The sequence below is a fragment of the Desmodus rotundus genome, chromosome 2 (genome assembly GCF_022682495.2).
Source record: "Desmodus rotundus isolate HL8 chromosome 2, HLdesRot8A.1, whole genome shotgun sequence".
NCBI lineage: Eukaryota > Metazoa > Chordata > Mammalia > Chiroptera > Phyllostomidae > Desmodus > Desmodus rotundus.
The window spans coordinates 133,925,071-133,945,002 of record NC_071388.1 but is presented as its reverse complement, the minus strand read 5'-3'; the positions used below and the strand labels follow the sequence as shown (position 1 = coordinate 133,945,002).

The 19,932-nt window shown below is 37.6% G+C and overlaps 1 protein-coding gene across 1 annotated transcript in view; it reads right to left on the bottom strand.

Moving 5' to 3' along the window:
- ARHGAP15 (Rho GTPase activating protein 15) overlaps nt 1-19,932 on the bottom strand; it is a 619,281-nt gene that overhangs the window by 492,582 nt on the left and 106,767 nt on the right. Inside the window, exon 6 of the mRNA XM_024569724.3 lies at nt 87-176. Within this exon, the coding sequence (XP_024425492.2) occupies nt 87-176 (90 nt within the window). The remainder of the gene's footprint in view (nt 1-86; nt 177-19,932) is intronic.

The following is a 19,932-nucleotide window of genomic DNA, read 5'->3' as shown; positions in this document are numbered from 1 at the left end:
ACATCACAAGGTGGTCTTATTTTGATTACCCGAGACCTCAGATTTAGAAGAAATAGGAGTAAACTTAATATAAGTAACAGTCTTACCTGAAAGACATTCTTTCTGCTTGATTTTTCCTTGGCCCACTCAATATGTGCTCCACACAAATCCACACTTTCTGGTTTGTTCCCAGCTTTCTGTAAAAAAAAAAAAAAGAAATAAGAATAAAAAGTATACAACATTGGTGATATATGTCAGAAAAAATGTTTATTGAGTTAGCAGCTATACATATTTATCATATTAAGCTTTCTCTTCCTTCCTTCCTTTCTTTCATTTCTTTCTTTGTTTTTTAAGTTTCAAGGAGATATCTGAACCTCCACAACCTTTGCAGCATTATTTACAATAGTCAAGACATTGAAACAACCTAAGTGTCTGTCAATGGATGAATAAAGAAAATGTGATGCACACACACACACACACACACACACACCCTGGGAAGTTTGTTCAGCCATTAGAAAGAAGGAAATCCTTTATATGTGATGACATGGATGAACCTCAAGGGCACTGTGCTAAGAGAAGGAAGTCCGGCAGGGAAAGCCAAACTCTCCGTTGTCTTACGTGTACTAGATATATGGAATCGAAAAGGTTGAACTCATAGAACCAGAGAGCAGTGGTCGTGGGTTGGTCAGAGGGTTCAAACTGTCAACTGTGAGACAATTTCTGGGGGTCGAACGTACAGCATGATGACAGGAAGAGGGCAGATAATAATTATCCACATGACGTGCACACTCAGGTAGCCATGTGAGGTGAGGGATGTAAGGTCATTAACCGGCCTTAATGTGCTGATAATTTTCTGACATGCACAGGGTGGGGCAAAGGTAGGTTTACAGTTGCTCATATGCATACAGTAATTAAAATAACACGGCAAGAATGAACTCTGTTTCGTGTACTCAGAACTGTAAACCTACTTTTGCCACACGCTCTGCGTGTATCAAATCATACACCTTAAACTTACACAGTTTTTTGTCAATTGTACCTCAATAAAGCCGAAAGTATAACAAATTTAATTAATATTTATTAAGTGGCAATTGTGTATCTTTCAGAAATTCACTTTTCAGATTTTTAAGACTATACACATAAGTATAGGTTTATTCATATTTAATAAATTTAACTTAGACTAAGTGGATTTTAGCATATGCTTCCTTTTACACAGCATGGTGTGGGTGTTACTTAAAAGCTGTTTTACTTCTTTGATTCATAATACTCAATTACTGGAAGTATCATCTATACTTGCCTCTTCACATTTTCATTTGGTTCAAGTGAGTTATACTTATATAACTTTAAATTTTCATAACTCCAAATATTAAACAAAAGCTTACTAGTTTAGAAAATGCCTTTATTATTTTTAAAGAAAATGTTGGCACATTTGAAAGATTCCACTATTTTCATATGTTCTGAACTACTCTAGGTTTTTCTATAAATTCAGTACTTTTCTCAAACTATTTTTCATAGAATAAAATGTTAGTATATAAGTCTTATAATATTTTTAGGTAATGTTTTTTTAACAATACAAACTTCAGGTTAAAACCTAAAACTATCACAGAATGGTAAAAATGTTAAAAGAAATCTGCATAATTGTTGCTTTATAGCCACTAGGACCAATTCTATCAGTTTAACAGAAATAGACTATTTTTCAGAAGAAGCCAGATATCTGGGATTTTTAATACTAAATTGTGAGGTTTTGGGGGGAACTCGATAAAGTCATTGCTTTTTTTTTTTTTTTTGGAAGCACTGTACAAGCCAAGCATAACTTCCCTTCAGAATAAATTCAGCTGGCAGGACAGCAACCGATAGCTTCGCTTTCTTTCGTTATTTGATAGTAACCTATGAGAAACCAATCAAGCTGAGCGTGCCTCTCACAGATGCTTCAGTAACTGAAATGTTTTCACTGGTTCATCCATACTCTGTCACTCAGGTGGTCACTATTGTGCAAAATATCCACCGTGGACGTGATCATTGTTGAGTGATTTATGACTAAAGGAAATGACAAAACTCTTTGCTTCTGCTACAGTTAATTAAATTATGGGATACTCAGAACCAGTAAAAATAATCATTAAGACTGTGTAACAAAAGATATTCTCTTTCTCACAGAATGCAGTCCTGGAAAACAAAGATGGAATTATTTTGCATAAGAAGCATTTTTTATGTGCCAAGCAGTGTGACTATCAATTCACTTAATTACTTTAACAACTCTATGAGGTAGGTACTACTACTATCACCATGGTACAGGTAAGAAAATATGCCAGAAGGGTTAGGTAAACTTTCTCAAGTACCACAGGTAGAAAAGGAGGAGCCAGGATTGAAATGTGAGCAGTGTCATGCCAGGGTCTGCTCCTAACCACTGTGCAGGCCTTGAAAACTGAATTTACACTATAATCATACTCGTTTAAAAGCATGTAATATTTTAGGAAAAGATATAACTTTCATATTATACTCCAATGCGGACATACTGATGGTGTATTCTCTTCTTTCCTGTTAAACTTGATCTTCCCATTGGGCTTCACACAGCCTGTTTACCTGGAATACCTCCCAATTCTCACGTGGCTGATTCTTATCCCTTAGACCCCCAACTAATTGTCGCCTTGTCAGCATCTTCTCTATCTTATATAGACTAGTGGCACTTCACACTCCTGATTACCCTCTATCTCACTATGTGTTGTAATTTCACCACAGCTCTTCTGCTAGCTGAAATTCACATGTGCATTTTTATATGCTGTCTGTTGCTCTACCACTAGAATTAAGTTCCAAGAATGGCCTTGTTTGCCTTTTCCTCCACTCTTTCCCCCAATGTATAGAACAGTACCTGGCGCATAGTTGTTGTTCAATTAACATGCGCCGAGTTCATGAATGAAGGAAAAATGCCAAAATGCAATTAACTTGTGTGCTTTGGAAGGAAGGTCTGGGAATTTTCAAGGCCCCAATTTTACAACAATTAAGATTTGTATTTGGTTTAATTGGTTAAACACTCTTTGCTTTGTGATTCATAAAAGTGATAGTTTAATGAACTTCTGTACGTCAAACCTAGGATTTCACAGAATCATTCAATGAACATTTATTGAATATCTTTTATGTGTTAATGTATGAGCCATTTGCTGGGTACTGGGACTCCAGAGATAAAGAAGATACTGACTCTTCCTTTAAGAATTTCATAGTAGCCTCAGGTTCTTTATAATTTTTCTACACCTTCTCTCTTTATTTATGTGGAGCTAAAGGAGACCTGTGGGGGAAAGCAGTCTACGTTTTCCCAGCGTTGTCACCATCTAGCTCCAGCCTCACACACTGAAGAATCCCATGGCTTTGGCACCTGGCTTGGGTTTATCTCAGTCCAAACTCCGTCACTCCCAGGTCCCTCCTGCTGCTCCTCCATGACCTTGCTCCATCCCTTGTATGCTTCATGAGCTCACTGCTTCACGTGTTCTCCACTCGAACAATCTTCAATCAGCTTCTCACCTAACAAATCCCATCTCTTGAGTTTCCTTACCCCCATGTCTGCTATTATTGTCTGCTTTTGATGTTATTGAAATCAGCAGGCCTGGGAAGATGGCGGCAAGATAGGTGGGAGCGGAGTCCACTTCCCCTCAAAGCCAGTGAAATACCTAACTGATCTGAGGAGCAGAGCGAACAGCCAACAGTATTCCAGCATATATAAAGATCAGAGACCAAAGATAGAGGACATTGAAAGATCTGACGTACAAAATAATACTAAATATAAACTGTATTTGAAAAAATTAAATTAGAATGGAAACATAAAAAATGAAAAAAAATAAAAAAAATAAAAGAAATCAGCAGGCCTTTGTGCATTCTCTCTATCTCTTAAGCTTTTCCTGGTTTCACTTCTTTTTACAACCACGCTTATGTCCCCAATTCAGCAGTCACCTCAAGCCTCTGTCTCTGCCGGTGTCCATCTGTCTGTCTGTCTTTCTCCTGCATTCAATAATCCATTCCACTCTCTCATCCACTTTTTCTTCCTCTACAATTTTCCTTGTGTTCCCTAATTCTGGATAAATAACTTTTGACTACTCTGTAATAAAATTACAAATAATGACCACTTTCTTCAAATGAGCTTTTGACTTTACTTAGAAAACCTTTTTCTATTATGATAAGAACATTTATCATATTCACGAAACCATTGCCGAGTGCAATGTCATGAAACTTGGTAAACTTTTTATATGTTCCTAGTCACTTTCTCAGGAGTCTTTCTCCCAAAGCTTTTCCCCTTTCAAGTTGGCCCATCAAATGGCTTACTCCTAATTCACAGAGGTCATAGCCCTGGTGCTAGGACATTGGCAATTCTTCCTACTTTCTTGTTACACTGTGTGATCAAAATGAACAAGCAAACAAAAATAAACTGGTGAGTCCCTACAGGGTTTGCCCTCTGAAAGCTTTATATCCATTTCTCATTTATTCTTTACAACAATGTGAACTTATTACTATTGCCTCAAACTTACATGTGAAAAAAACTCAAGCAGGGAGTGGTTAAGTGCCTTACTTAAGTCCACACAACCAGTGTCTGAGCTGAGATATGTATGCACTTTTGTCTGACTCCAAGTCACAAGTGTTTAATCACAACACACCCATGGCCTCCCCTCCACACCTAGGCTTTCATTATTCCTCATGGTTTACACACTTCTTCTGGGTTTTAAACTTGCCTCTGTCTGATCCATTACTTACAATTGTTGACTCCTCAACGGTTCCTCTGACCGTCAGCTCCCTCTTATGTGTCAGAACTGTATTTCCTAACTAAGTACTATGAAAATTAATAAACAGGAACCTCATGTAAAATGCAGTCAGGAGGTGAGAAGAGAGAATTCTCACACACGTATCACTCATTGCACATGACTGATCCCAACAAGGAGGGACTTATCTTGCACCTTTGAAGTGACACTTCACTACCCCAGCAGGAGAAAGAAAAGATTCTCCTTGCCCAGTACCAGTTTAGCCAATGCGCAATCACTACCTTACCATTTGCAACAGTGTGGATGGACCTAGAGTATGGATGGATTAATGCGAAGTGGAATAAATCAGACAGAGAAAGATAAACACCATATGATTTCATGTACATGTCGAATCTAAAGAACAAAATAAACAAGCAAACAAGACAGAAGGAGACTCACAGACACAGAGAACAAACTGAGGGTTGCCTAGTGCTTGAGGGGGCTTGAAGGGCTGGGTGAAAAAGGTGAAGAGATTAAGAAGTACAAACTGGCAGTTACAAAACAGTCGTGGGGATGTAAAGTGCAGCATGGAGAACACAGTCAATGATACTGTAATAAATATGTATGGTGCCAGGTGGGTACCAGAACTGTCAGGGGACCACCTCATATTTTACATATTTGTCTGAGCACTATGCTGTACCATTAGGATGCAGCAAAGACGCTTCAGTGAAATCACTGTGGTCTTATCAGACTTTCCCCTTTTTCTCTATTATTTTCTTGGTTAATTATCCCTTTATCTGTTTCACCTTCATCACTTTCTTAATCATTCCCTTTCTCTCACCACCTGCTACCAAAAGGTACACAGCTTGAATTCCACAACTGTCTTGGCTTCTTTATCCTGTGACCACAACCTCACTTGAGCTCTTCTTTTCTCTCATCAGAATTCTTCTCCTTGTTTCCTTTGAAATCAGTTTTTTTTTGTTTTTTTTCTAAAACACACATCTTGCCATATTTCTGTTGGAAAACTTATTGCCTACAGGATAATGTATAAATCCCTTAGTTGGGGACACAGGCACCTTTTCACGACTCCCCAAACGCTCTCCTCCCGTGCGTTCATTCCCCCATTCTCCTGCACTGTGGCTCTGCTGGACCCATGGCGGTTTCCGAACACAGCATGCTTTCACTACTGCACACATGGGGGGCGGGGGGCGTAGGCGTGCACGCACAACGTTTTATCTGGAACACATTCATCTCTCTTCGACCCACTTTCCTTGCTTGCCATTTGAAATGCCACTCGGGCTCGTTTTCATAAAGTCACTCCGGAGTGAACTCCATGAGGCCCTCCTTTGCCTCAGCAAGCACAGTCGCGCACTCCTTCCCACCATTTCCCTGCTCTGAAACACACTTTCTTATCATTATTTTTGTTACGTAGACATTGCAACTCTCTTTTTTTGGTGTGTTTCTTTCCTTCAGCTATACAATCAGGGAACCAGCTGGGTTTGTATAATACTTCTTTATTTTCCCCAAATCTAGCAAAGTGGCCCAAAATAAGGACTTAACATATATTTGTTAATTGATGAATAAATTTATGAACTGCATGGAGGTAACAGTGAAAAGTTTCCAGATTCATTCCAATGTGTTAATAAGTAAAACTAAATAATATATCCCAGAAGGACAGCTTACAAAATGAAAACTACACAGGAAGTAAAGACACAATATTTCAATTTATACTGATGTTTGATAGGAAGTGACCTTACATGGCACAATCGAAGCAAATAATAGAGGCTTGGGGTGAATTCAGAATTATTCCAGAAAAAGCTAGATTGACTTGAATAAAGTTCAAGCAAATAAATATATTGCCTTCAAAAGGAAAAAAAATAAAATAAAAAGATATAGGGCTACATTAAAAAATGATCCTAATCAATAGTTCACTTTTACGAAGCTAAAGCAGAAAGACCTAGGCTTGAAGAACAACTTTAGGGACTAGGCTTCATTATAAGGGGACATTTTTAGTATTTAAGCATTACCAAACATTGGGATAAGTTATTCAGAGAAGTCATAGAATGTATTTGGAAGATAATCAAGATTTTATTCAAGAAGCCTGAAATTGAAGAATCCTTTAATAGAAAACATATTTCTGATTCTACAGCTATAAAATATAAAACACAAGGAAAAGTCTGCTAATGAACTACACAATGCCAATGGATTATATTGTACATCATTATAAAAATATCTTCTAAAAAACTTGACTAAATAAGGATTTAAACCTAAGAGTGTACATATCATATCTCTTCTGGGGGTAAACTTAAAATATAAATGACTGATTTAAAAATATTTAAATAGAATTATTTAAAAGTTACTGCTTCTGGACAATAAAACACAAAAGCCTCTTTGTTGGAACAATGTGAAGTCATTAAAAATTGATCCTAGGTCTTGTCCACTTCTGATTTTTATTATTCTCTTAGTCCATCTTCATCATTTCCCAATAATAGCTGACAGGGTATCCTCTCTATAATATATTCTTCTCTGACTTAGATTAAACCTTTGGGATTAAGTTTCCCATTTTTATGAGATATTTGGGGCCTTTTCATGTATATTAAGAAAATATGAAAGGCCAGATGCTCTTTTTACCTGATGGTATTCTCCACAATGAAGATTGGGCATGTGTGTGGGTAACACATCACGCGGCCACTAATTCTCACACTGTTATTACCAGATATGGTTTAAAAAAGTAAAGACAAGGCTCAAACTTTATGGAACAGGATATTAGCTACCATTTTTTATTTAGGATGAATTGCCATTCCAGAATATAGACTCAGACTGCCCTTATCAGCCTGGAACATGAAACATAAAATCTATTTAGAGAAATTAAGTTTTAGCACATAACCAGTTTTGATTCTGGAAAATCACTCATGGAGGAGGATAAAACTCACTTATAAATTCTCATTTGCAAAAAGTGATTTAGGAAAGAGTGCTGAAGAACACCTGATCTTATTAATGTCTAAAGTATGTCCACTGTCAAGACAGAGAGGATATTTTGATTGTAAGATGTGGGTTTCATATATATGAATATAAACGATGTTAATAATAACTGAAATTGTTTCTACAGTAACATTTCTCAGTATATAACAAGACCAAATAAAACCAGATTTTCAGGAAAGCGAATCTTTGTTAGTGATTTAGGGCACAAGAATATTATGTGTTTGGGTTTTACGTTTTTCTGATTGTTTGTTTTAAGGAGAAAGTATTCTCTCCTTTTCAAGAAATGAACAGCTATTGTATTTATTGTTGAATCAAAATCTTGCTAGAATAAATATAATAGTTTCCATTTTGTCTAGTTTTGTTGTATGCTGATACTGTCTTACATTGATATTCCATAAAAACCTATTGAATTCTGCAAGATGAGTTGCCTGGGCCCATATTTGATGCCTCGGATGCCCCCTGCAGAATCCCTTCTTAAATCCATCTCCACTCAGTCCACCTCAGCTGTCCCTGTAGCTGACCAGCCCTGATTGAGCCCATATGGTCCCATTTCTTGAGGATTACCAGTCAGTCACCTTCTGGGAATGCTAAGCCCTCCTTCCTGGCTGCTAGAGAGCAGACAGCCTTTTGGCTCCCCAAACACTTCCAGATTGGGATGAAATGCCTCTATAGGGAACATGAGGTCTGACTTGCTGAGCAGCCGTCTAAGGGTTTACCCAGGGTCCATACGATGAAGGCAGTGAAAGCCGGATGGTAAACTTTACACCCTTTAACCAAAAGGAAGCAGGAAATAGGAAGAAATATGGCAAATAAATCCTTCTTCGTTCTCTGCCTTGCTCAGAGATTCTCAGTGTCTGTGAGACTCAGTGCACAGCAGTAGCCAGCAGGGTAACACAGCACCCCCACTACTTCCCATCATTTCCTCCCTTACTTCACTCTCTGTGTCCTGGATTCATGCCTCCCAAATAAAATGAGGATGCTTAATTCAGGCTTTGTTTTCTGGGAAATCAGGGCTGAGACAATTGTTATCTTCCTTGCGGCAGAGATGGATGCTCTCCACCTAATGTGTGCTGCGCACCATCTTCAGGAGTCTAGAGCTATCGTTGCAAAGCAACTCCCCAGACAGAGACTCTGTACTTTTCCAGCCTACTTTGCACCAGCATGGCCACGAAACTCATATTCATCACCGGGATGTGAGTAAAAACAATGTGGGACACTTTGGGACTCACTATTTTAAAGAGCATGCAGACCTCGTCCTGCTCTCTTTCATTTTCCCTCATTTGACACTATTGGGTAGCAGAACTCAAAACCTGGAGAAGCACCATGTAGCAGGAAGTTGACCAGGAACATCAATTTGGGGCCGTGGTATGGGTAAGAAATGTGGTTCTGCAATTTTTAGATTGGATTTGGGTAGTGGGTAGTGTTCTCTTACCTGCCAAGTCTTTACATTATTGCTAAAAACAAAAACAACAAAAAAAAACCACCCAAAACAAAAAAACAAGAGATTTAAATATACTTCTATTAAGTAGAAGTTTGGCTATTTGAATCCCAAATTATACCTAGTTGAAAGCATGTTATCTTAACCACTATACTCTATTGTTTCATGTAGTAATAATAACAATAATAAATATAATTAAGATTTATTATGTTTGCTATGTGCATGGCATGTACATCAATTTTCTCACATAATCTCACAATAGATATATGATGTAGCTACTCTTTTTTAAGTATATTTTATTGATTACACTATTATAGTTATCTCCATTTTTTCCCATTTATCCCACTCTGCCTGGTACCCTCTTTCACTCCAGCATCCCCCCCCCGACCCTTTAGTTCATGTCCATGGGTCATACTTATAAGTTCTTTGGCTTCTCCATTTCCTATACTATTCTTAACATCCCCCTGTCTATTTTGTACCTAACAATTATACTTCTTAATCCCTGCATCTTTTCCCCATTTCCCCCTGCTCCTTCCCCACTGGTAACTCTCCATATGATCTCCATACTTATGATTCTGTTCTTGTTCTAGTTGTTTCCTTAATTTGTTTTTGTTTTTTAGAATAAATTATTGATAGTTGTGAGTTTGCTGTCATTTTAATGTTCATAGTTTTGATCTTCTCCTTTTTCTTAAATGAGTCCCTTTAACATTTCATATAATAAGGGCTTGGTGATGATGAACTCCTTTAGCTTTACCTTGTCTGGGAAGCAGTTTATCTGCTCTTCCATTCTAAATGATAGCTTTGCTGGTTACAGTAATCTTGGATGTAGGTCCCTGCTTTTCATCACTTTGAATACTTCTTGCCAGTCCCCTCTTGCCTGCAGTTTCTTCTGTGAAATCAGCTGGCAGTCTTATGGGAACTCCTTTGTAGGTAACTCTTCTTTTCTCTTGCTGCTTTTAAGATTCTCTCTTTATCTTTAAACTTTAATTATGATGTGTCTTGATGTGGTCCTCTTTAGGTCTAACTTGTTTGTGCTTCCTGGACTTGTATGTCTACTTCCTTTACCAAATTAGGGAAGTTTTCTTTCATTATTTTTTCAAATGAGTTTTCAACTCCTTGCTCTTCCTCTTCGTCTTCTGGCACCCTTATGTTTCAGATGTTGACATTTTTAGAGATGTCCCAGAGTCTTCTCATTCTCTCCTTTTTTTTTTTTAATTCTTGTTTCTTCATTCTGTATTGGTTGACTGTTCATTTCTTCCTTATGTTCCAAACTGTTGACTTGAACCCTGGCTTCCTTGCCTTCACTGTTGGTTCCCTGTGGATCTTTCATGTCACTTGTGTAGCCTTCATTTCTCCCTTATGTGTTTGCCGTACTCAGTGAGTTCTCAGCATTCTCATCATCAGAGTTTGGAACTCTGCCTCTGATAGGTTGCTTATCTCCATTTTGCTTAGTTCTTTTTCTGGAGTTTGATCTGTTCTTTCATTTGGGCCATATTTCTTAATCTGCTCAATTTGGCAGCCTCCCTGTGTTTGTTTCTGTGTATTAGGTAAAGCTACTTTGACTCTCTATTATGTTGTATGGGGAGGAGCCTTAGGAATTCACCTGGGTGGGAAATGGGCTTCCCTGCTTTGTGGTGCTGTATGTGGGGGAGGGGTTAGAGAGAGAACAATGCCATTTGCTCAGCACTTGCCCCATTTCCAGTCACTTCACCCACTTCCTGTATGTGACTGGTGCCCCTCTAGCTGTTGCCCTAGTGGTAGGTCCCAGAGTGAGTAGGTTTGCATACACTCTAGAACTGTGGGAGCCCTTTAAACAAACTCTCCTGAGTGACCAGCAGTTTCTTCTGCTGCCCCAACCACCATTAGTTTTCTACAGCCAAAAGTTATGACACTTTATTTTCCTGTTGCTGGAATCCTGGGCTGTGCCATGTAGCCTGGGGCTGTGACTGTTTGCTACCCAGGTATCCCTCCAGGTTTTTATCTGCCACACGTGAATGTGGGACTGCCCATTTCTCCAGCCACCACCATTGCCTCACCACCACCACCTTGCTACCACCACATCATGTCCTCTCCACCCTCGCTCCTGTCTCTGCCCCTCTTACCGATCTGGATGAATATTTCTTCTTTAACTCCTTGGTTGTCAGACTTCCATACAGTTCAACTTTCTGGCAGTTCCAGTTGGGTTTTTTTTGTTTGTTTGTTTTGTTTTGAAGTTAGTTGTGATTATTCCTATGGCTATGCGAGGAGGCAAAGTGTGTGTACTTACACACCCATCTTGACCAGAAGTCTCTGATGTAGCTACAATTATTAAGCCATACTTCAGTCAAGATCTCTAAGGATTACAGCAACAAATAAAATGGGAACCTGTGATTCCTAATGCATATGGCCTGATTTTGAAACCCTTATTTCTACCTAATAAAGTATATTGCTTCCTAACACATTTCAATTTAGTAGTGAATTTTTAAGAAGACTAAATACATATATTCAGTAAATTAAAAAGTGCACTGTGGAGTTAAAGTCTATTTTTGTCTTAGAGAAATGTGAGCTCTAAATCAGATGCACTGCACTGACAAAAATGATAAACCACAGAAAGTCAAGCTTCATAATTAGAATAGTTTTCTGAGAGCCTAAGGTAAGGTTTATTGGACAATAAGCTATTATCCATTTATGAAGCATCCTATCAATTCCATAGATTTTTGTGGTTATTAAAAATTATGTAAGACACAAAATTTATTGTTGTTAATGGCCAAGTCTTGAGGAAATTATAACCAGAGAACATGGCTTCATTTATAGTAATATTGATCGTTTGGTTTCATTTTTTTTCTTACCAAGTTTATGTTAATAAAATTCTGGAATTCTATTCGTTTTTCCTTTTGCTTGTTTGCAGATTTTCAACTATTTTTTTCCCAATTTTTAAGTGTATGGTGAGACTGTACGGTAGTGCAATGTATGGCTATACTAGTAAACTGCCCACGGTTACCATGCTGACTTTGCCAGGGCATTATTATTATGAAAATTAAAATACAAAGAGAACTTTAAAATGTCTGAATTAGGCTCAGGCTGGCAGATCTATTGTGTGTCCTTCCATTTTTTTAATGATCTTTATGAGCAGGCATCTGAATAAGAGCTCAACACTCATTTTACAAAGATAAAATCATTCCATATTCATTTTACACAGAATACTCAATAATTCATGAATAGCTTTCTGATTGAAACTATTTTCATCATTTTGCTAAATCACATCATTTTACTCCCATAAATAAGTCCATTTTGTTATTAAAGTCATACACAGTGAATGAACATTAAGTGCATTGCATTATTTAATTAATTCTTGTGTTCATTATTTGCACTGCAAGTAAATAATGCTAAAAAAGTAAACAAATTATTTTAATGACACCTTTGATATTACTTTTTTCTTTTTGCTTTCAAGGTTATGGCTGAATGAGTGGAATAAAAAATTTTGAAAAAATTAATAATTTATTAAATACCTTGAAAAATGTTTTCTATCCCTTGAATTAAAATTTGGCAGTGTTTGCCTCTGACTAAAAGTATTAGTACAATGTAAAGTAAAAAACAGAAAAGTGGCAAAAAGTTACATGCAAAATTAACATATAAGCTCCACATTGAACACACTGACTTCAAAACCATACAATTTCAGGCAATAAATATTCCCTTAACATCTATAATGCTTTTGAATCTATGTTAAAAGTGACACTAAGTTTTCTGAGATAACTCTGATAAATAAAATAGAAACAGTTGATTAGTGGGAATAAGGTGCATTTGGTCCGATGTTTGGTGGCTGTGGAGACAAGAGATATTTCTTCAACTAGAAATGGACTTCGCACACTGCGTTTGCTTTAGTAGGTTGCAAAACTGAACACGAGCACGTGAAAACACTTCCAGGTTTGCTGCTGGTGCTCACTGATGAGCTGATGCACCCGTTTTCTCGGGAGAGTATATTTTCAGTTTTTAGATAAATTGCCCAGCTTGCTTTCTTTGTACTAGAACATCTTTAGAAATGACCATACTGTTAAAAAGTCAAAGGCATATGAGAGTATCAAATTTTTTTCTGAGTGAGAAGATGCCCCGTGATTTACTATATGTATTGGGCCACAGTGATGACAAACTTAGCTGTTTTGCCTTTTTGTTTTTTGTTTTGCCAGTAAGAGTAGATGTCTTATTTTTCTTGTCTGCTTCCATAGAATTTTAGCGTTTGTTTTTCAGATAATTTAACAAGTCATATCTTCATTAAAATTAGAAAAAAATATATCTAAATTCCCCAAACCTGTCTCTGAAAATTCTGAATCCTTCTTAATTTGAGGATATTGAGTATTGATTACAACAGGCTTCAAAGCACCTACAGAAAAAATCTCTTCTCAAAATCCTGCTCACGGTCTTTCATGAACTGGTTCTGCGGTGACTTTCTGACCGATTGGAGTGCTTGCTGTTCCACAATGCTGTTCCTTTACTTATTTTGAGGCAGCCCCTCACTGGCAGTGCATCCATGTACCTTTTAGAGGAAAAACAAAATTGCCTGGACTGGAACACATCCACCCTAGACCTCAAGGGCAACGACTAGCACCACCGTGCAAGGGGCAAGGCAAGAGATCAACACATTGCTGTAAAATAAACAAATAAATATAGGAACTGATTTCCCATATTTTATCATTGCTTACTCCCCTATTTCTACATAGAATAGTCTCCCATTTCTGCAGTAAAATCCAACTCAACCTTCAAAAACCTGTTCCACTATCACTTTCTCTCTGCATACATTTCAGATCCTTTCCAGCTGGAAGCAAACCCTCTCCTCTCTGAGTTATGACGAAACTAACCCATGCCCCTGTTCATGCCACTTTGGAGCAACTATAAATGTCCATTTTTCATAAAATTACTTGATTCAGGAACGTGCTTTCTATTTCTTTCTAGACTCTCAAGGGAAAAAATTTGATTTATTTTTTTGTGTCTTTCAAAACACCTAGCAGAGTGGCTTAAACATCCAGGACTCTCAATGATATTTGCAGAGTGAGCAAATGGAGAGACACATAGGCTGAAAATTACTTAAAACAACAGTCCATTACTTAAAAGGATGAGCTGTATCTAAATACATGGATCCCCAGTATGTTTTCTTATATTTTTATCATTTTAGTCATGTTTTATTATAATAAGTCTACATACGATTCTGTTTATTGTACCAGACTATAAGCACCTTGAGAGCAGAAATCATATATTATTCATCTGGATATCCCCAGTATTTAAAAACACATTGTGTGACATCAGTTAGGAGTTATTAATTATTCATATAATAGATAAATGAATGGGTGTTCTAAATTAGTTTCCTTCCCACTTTATGACCATATCTATGGCGGGAGTCAAGGGTCAACTCCACATCAAACGGTAGCTCTAAAACTCACAAAGCACAGCAGGCACCTAGGAGGCAAGTGCAACTGAAGTGCTGGAGCCTTGGGGATACGTCACTGAAACTGAAATGGGTACACGCATCTGAAAAATGCAAGGTGTGTGAGTAAAGGCCTTAGAGGGTAAACCAAATTGACAACTCCTGCTTTTTTAGGACTTCTCTAGCACCGTATGAAACAAATGATATTGTAGGTGTTTTTCACATTAAAGTTTTACTCTTGATCTAAATGAGATGAAGCCTTGATCCTAAATGAATCAACTTCCTCTCTTGACTTTTTCCCATGGTAGGCCTTGTTCTTTTAAGACATGCACCACCTGAGTCATACTGTTGTTCAGTATATATTCGTTTAAAGAATTGCTATGGTAGATTATTCTAGGGGGAAGGTGTCCAGGGGATGAACACACCTTATTGAAGATTTGTTGCTGGTAGCAAATACCAGCCCATGGCACTCCTCTCAATCCTGTTCTTTTATCTTATTTTCCAACAAATCTGAAAATAAACTTATTTCTCTTTTAGCTCACAGACCTTGCCCATTCTCAGTTTCATGCCATTGTTTATATTTTTTACTCCACTGGAATTCCTTGTCTATAAATCTCCACGTATTGAAATTATAACAATCCTGTAAGGCCCAATTCAAATCTTCACCGATGTGAGCTCTCCCTCCTTTAAGTCTCTATTAAATGAACAAACAAACAAACAAACAACCTCTATTATGTTTCTTATGTCATCTCACCCTATTTTTTGGCAGAAATGCTATATGCAAAGACTGTATCTTGATTATTCCTGATTATATCTCTATGCCTTATATGTAGCTCTAACGAGCAAGCTGTTCATTGTAGGATTTCAATACATGTTCTAATGAAGCCTTTTCCTACCAAGGTTTATATAAATAGCACAAACTTGATGATCCAAATGCATATTTAAATGAAAGTGAAGTGGATTGTAATGAGAAACTATATTATTGGATCAACACTAACTAAAATCAATGAAAAATGCTGGATAATTTTTTATCACCTTAAAAGAACAAAAATGCTGAAAAGATAGTAGGACTATATGTTTTGGAGGAAGGACTCTCAACCCAGAGAGAAAAAGTAAATATCAAATGAATGTGACTGCACTTTGCCTGAGGGCTTCTGCTTATACTATACACTTGAACTTTGGTCAACTGACCCCACAGAACAATGGAAAAGGGGCTGCCTGGGGTCTTGAGGAAAGATAAAAAGAACCAATATTAAATGTGTTGCTTTTCTCCAATCCCAACTTGGAGATTATAAAGAAGACTGTCTTTGTATTTGAGCAATGTGAGAGAAGAAAAAAAGAAAGAGTAAAGACTAATTCTGTCTCTGAGAGTCGTAGCTATACACCTCATATTATGTACACACACCCTAAAGATTTTAAACTGTTAACCTAAATTGAGCTAATCAGTCACTGGGAGTGTCCCAGAAAACCCTTTGAGAAAAATGCAAAAGAGCCTGAAGTAGGACATTTATTTTAGGCCTCAGAAAGCCTCCCACGGTATTTCAATAACAATGATTAGCACACAGGCAAAGATAACCAGACATAAAGGAAGCAAAGCAACAGGAGTGGGAACTAGCAGAAAGAGACTGATGCAAACATCTGGTGTTAGCATCACAAGACAGAGAATAGAAAATAATTTTAACAAAATAAAACAGAGTCTTGAAAATATATGCAAGAATCAACTATATAACAAATGACAGAATAATTTTAAAAAGAAACTTCTAGAAATGAAAATTACAATAATTGAAATAAAAGTAATGTTCATCACAAAGGGGAAAATGAATTAAACAATTAGAATATAAATTGAGAAAAGTTATTCAGAATGCAGTTCAGAAAGACACAGGAAAAAAGAAGAATGAAAATAATATAAAGGATAGAGAGAGAAAATGGTTTAACTAGAGGCTTAGAAGAAAATAAAAGGGAGAATATAAAAGAAGCTGCATTTGAAAAGGTAATTTCTAGGAATTTTCTACAATATATTAATAACAGTAATAAGTAATTTCAAGAGGCCCGACAATCCAGACAGGGAAAGTAACAAGAAATGGGCATCTAGATGCATCAAGGTAAACTGTGAACAAACAGAAGTAATGAAAAATACTATGAGCAGCCAGAGAACAGCAGCTGGGCTAACAGGTAGCTTCTTGATCACAGTAACAGATGACATAAAACAGTGGAGCTCTTTCTTGTGGCGCCTTGGAGGTGGTCGGCTGTTTCAGGATGAAGCTGAACATCTCTTTTCCAGCCACTGGCTGGCAGAACTCATTGCAGTAGACAATGAACATAAACTTCGTAACTTTTTTGGGCAGCGTATGACCACAGTGGTTGCTGCTGATACTCTGGGTGAAGAACAAAAGGCTTATGTGGTTTGAATCCATGGTGGAAATGACAAACAAGGTCTCCACATGAAGTAGGTGTCTAGGCCCATGGTCGTGTCTGCCTGCTGCTGAGAAAAGGGCATTCCTGTTATAGACCAAGGAGGACTGGAGAGAGAGCACTGTTATGTTCAGGGTTGCGTTGTGCATGCCAGTCTCGGTGTTCTCAAGTTGGTCATTGTAAAGAAGGGGAGAAAGGTATTCCTGGTCTCTCTACTGCTACTGTGCCTTGATGCCTGCGGTCCAAAAGAGCTAGCAGAATTCACAAACTTTTCAATCTCTTTAAAGAAGATATCTGCCAATATGGTATGAGAAATCTCCTAAACAAAGAAGAAACCTAGGACCAAAGCATCCAAGGTTCAGCATCTTACAACTCCACGTGTCCAGCAACACAAACAGCACATTGATCTGAAGAAACGATGTACTAAGAAAAATAAGGAAGAGGCCACAGAATATGCTAAGGTTTTGGCTAAGAGAGTAAAAGAGGCCAAAGAAAAATGCCGGGAACAGACTAGAGAGACACAGGCTGTCTTCTCTGAGAGCTTCTACCTCTGGGTCAGAGTCCAGCCCAAAATGAGATTGTTCTAAGAGTAACAAATAAATAAGAACAAACATCAAACCTCAAAAAAAGAAAAAGAAAACAGCGGGACGATATCTTTGTTGTGCCAAAAGAAAATAACTGCCCAGTGAAAATTCTATATACAGAGAGAATATATATTTCCAGAATGAGGGAGAAATAGAGGCATTTTGAAACGAGCAGACACTGAGACAGATTGTCACCATAAGACCCTTACTACAGGAATTTCTCAGAATACACTTCAAACAGAAGGAAAAGTGATCCTAGAAGGAAGGTCTAAGATGCAGGAAGAAATAAATAGCAAAGAACATGGTAAATATTGAGCAAATGGAAACCAACATTGACTCTATAAAACAGAATAAATAATGTCTAGCAGTGTTAAAAAATAAAAGAAAGAATTAAAATACCAGACAGTAAAAGCATATACATTGGGAAGGAAATAAATAGACTAAACATATTCTAAGCTAATATTTTGAAAGAGTGACAAAGATCTGATTAGCTTCAGCCTTTGATAAGTCTCATTGTTGTAATCTTTGGTAGGCCACTAACAGAACAATAAATGAAGTGTATCACTCCCAAAGTAGAGAAAAATATAGAATAATGAAAAAAATGAAATGAAGTAAAAAGTAAGACATGTTGAGAGAAAAAAAGCAAAAACCAAAAGAAACATACACTATGAGTCAGTCCATTTATATACATTCAAAACCAAAGTAAACTATATTTTTAGGGCTATAGATATAGGTGGAAAAATACTAAAAGATAATGAAACAATGGCTAAAATGCAATTTAACTCTGTGGAAATGGAAGAGGCCGTGATGACACAGGGGCAAACGGCAGGGTGGAGGGCCGCTGGAGGGCTGGGGGTCTCCGTCTTGACTTGGGGGGTGGTGATGTAGAGTTTGGTGAATAATGATACACACACACACATACACACACAAAATGCATTTTACTAGAGATGGTTTCTGCATTATTTTCCCATGACAACATTTAGACATTTTAAACTGAGTTAAAAATCAGAATGCATACAAATCTGTGAGAACATAAGCACTATCCTTTCCTGCACAGTCCAGCACACCCCGCTCAGGGACACTGGTGGGTCTGACCTGCTTTTCCCCCTGGAGGGCCAGCGGCCAGGACCAGCCTCCCTGGGCTGAGGCGAAGTAAACAGAAAACATGCGCGTAGAGGTGGGGCATTTTTCCTGTCTTGCTGAAGACTGTCCTTCATTCTGAGGTTGTATCCTACTTCAATTTGGGACTGGGGTATTTTATAATGTCCTTTTTCTGTTAGAAAGTGCCAGTGGTAGTAGGTGGTAAGTTACTGTTTAATATTCTTGTTAAAAACAAACAAAAACAAAACGCAATAAAAAGGACAGGTCAATTCTCCTTTCCCTTCAATAGGTGACTGAGGACCCAGAGCCTGAGAATGTCTAATTTACAAGCGGCAGTGAAGTGAGTCTGTGTCTACGTTGAGGGGAAGACAACTTTCGATAAAAATGTGACTTGGTTATGAACTGAAACATGGAATGCGGTATCAGCCACAACATTCTGTGACATGCTGTGTTAAATGAGCAAGCCTCCAGGGTAAGAGCTAGTGGAGGGGAATGTATAAGGACATGCAGGAGGTTATACCTAAAGCCCAAACGGAGGGGTGGCTTCATTATTCAGTGCTCCCACAGAATGTTCTGTGCTTCTGTGAATACATATTTCTCTTCCTGGAGGACGTACAGACTGTGTAACTTGAATTAATACATTTTCTCTTCTGTATGTGTCTGAATCTGTTCACTCGCAGAGCTAACATAGGGGAACAGTATCTTGTAATTATACTCTAGATTATGTACTATAGAATATCATAAATACATTTATATATTTTAATAGACTACAGTATAATAGGATATAATAAGTACTTTATGGCCACGACGTGGTCTCTTTTGTTTTATTAATGAATTCCATTCCTTACTCATCCTGCTGGCAGTTAACCCATTTTACAGATGAACATTCCAAAGCTCAAAAAGGTTGAGTAACTGTCAGCTCCTAATGGCCAAAACTAGAATGATGCTCCCTGTGGTTGAACTTCAAAGCCCTGCTCCTGGCTACTTTGTTGCTTTGTCTCACCACTTATTAACATTCAAAGAGCATTTCTAAAAAGATTAAAATGCCATCGACTCCTTCAGACCACATTCTGCACTCAAGCAGTTTCTACTGACCCCTCGGAGGAAATGACAGACTGAAAAATACCAGGACATGTGTTAAGGGGGTACAAGAAAAATTCAGAAATTAGGACATAAATCTTTCAAAATTAAACCACAGCATCTTTAATCAAGGCCTGGCAATCATCATATCATTTCTCTGAGACTGGAACTGGTAAATGTGGGCTACCCCACAGGCCTTTAATACTTGGTTAGAAATGTATCCAAGAAGTTGACTAGAAGACAATT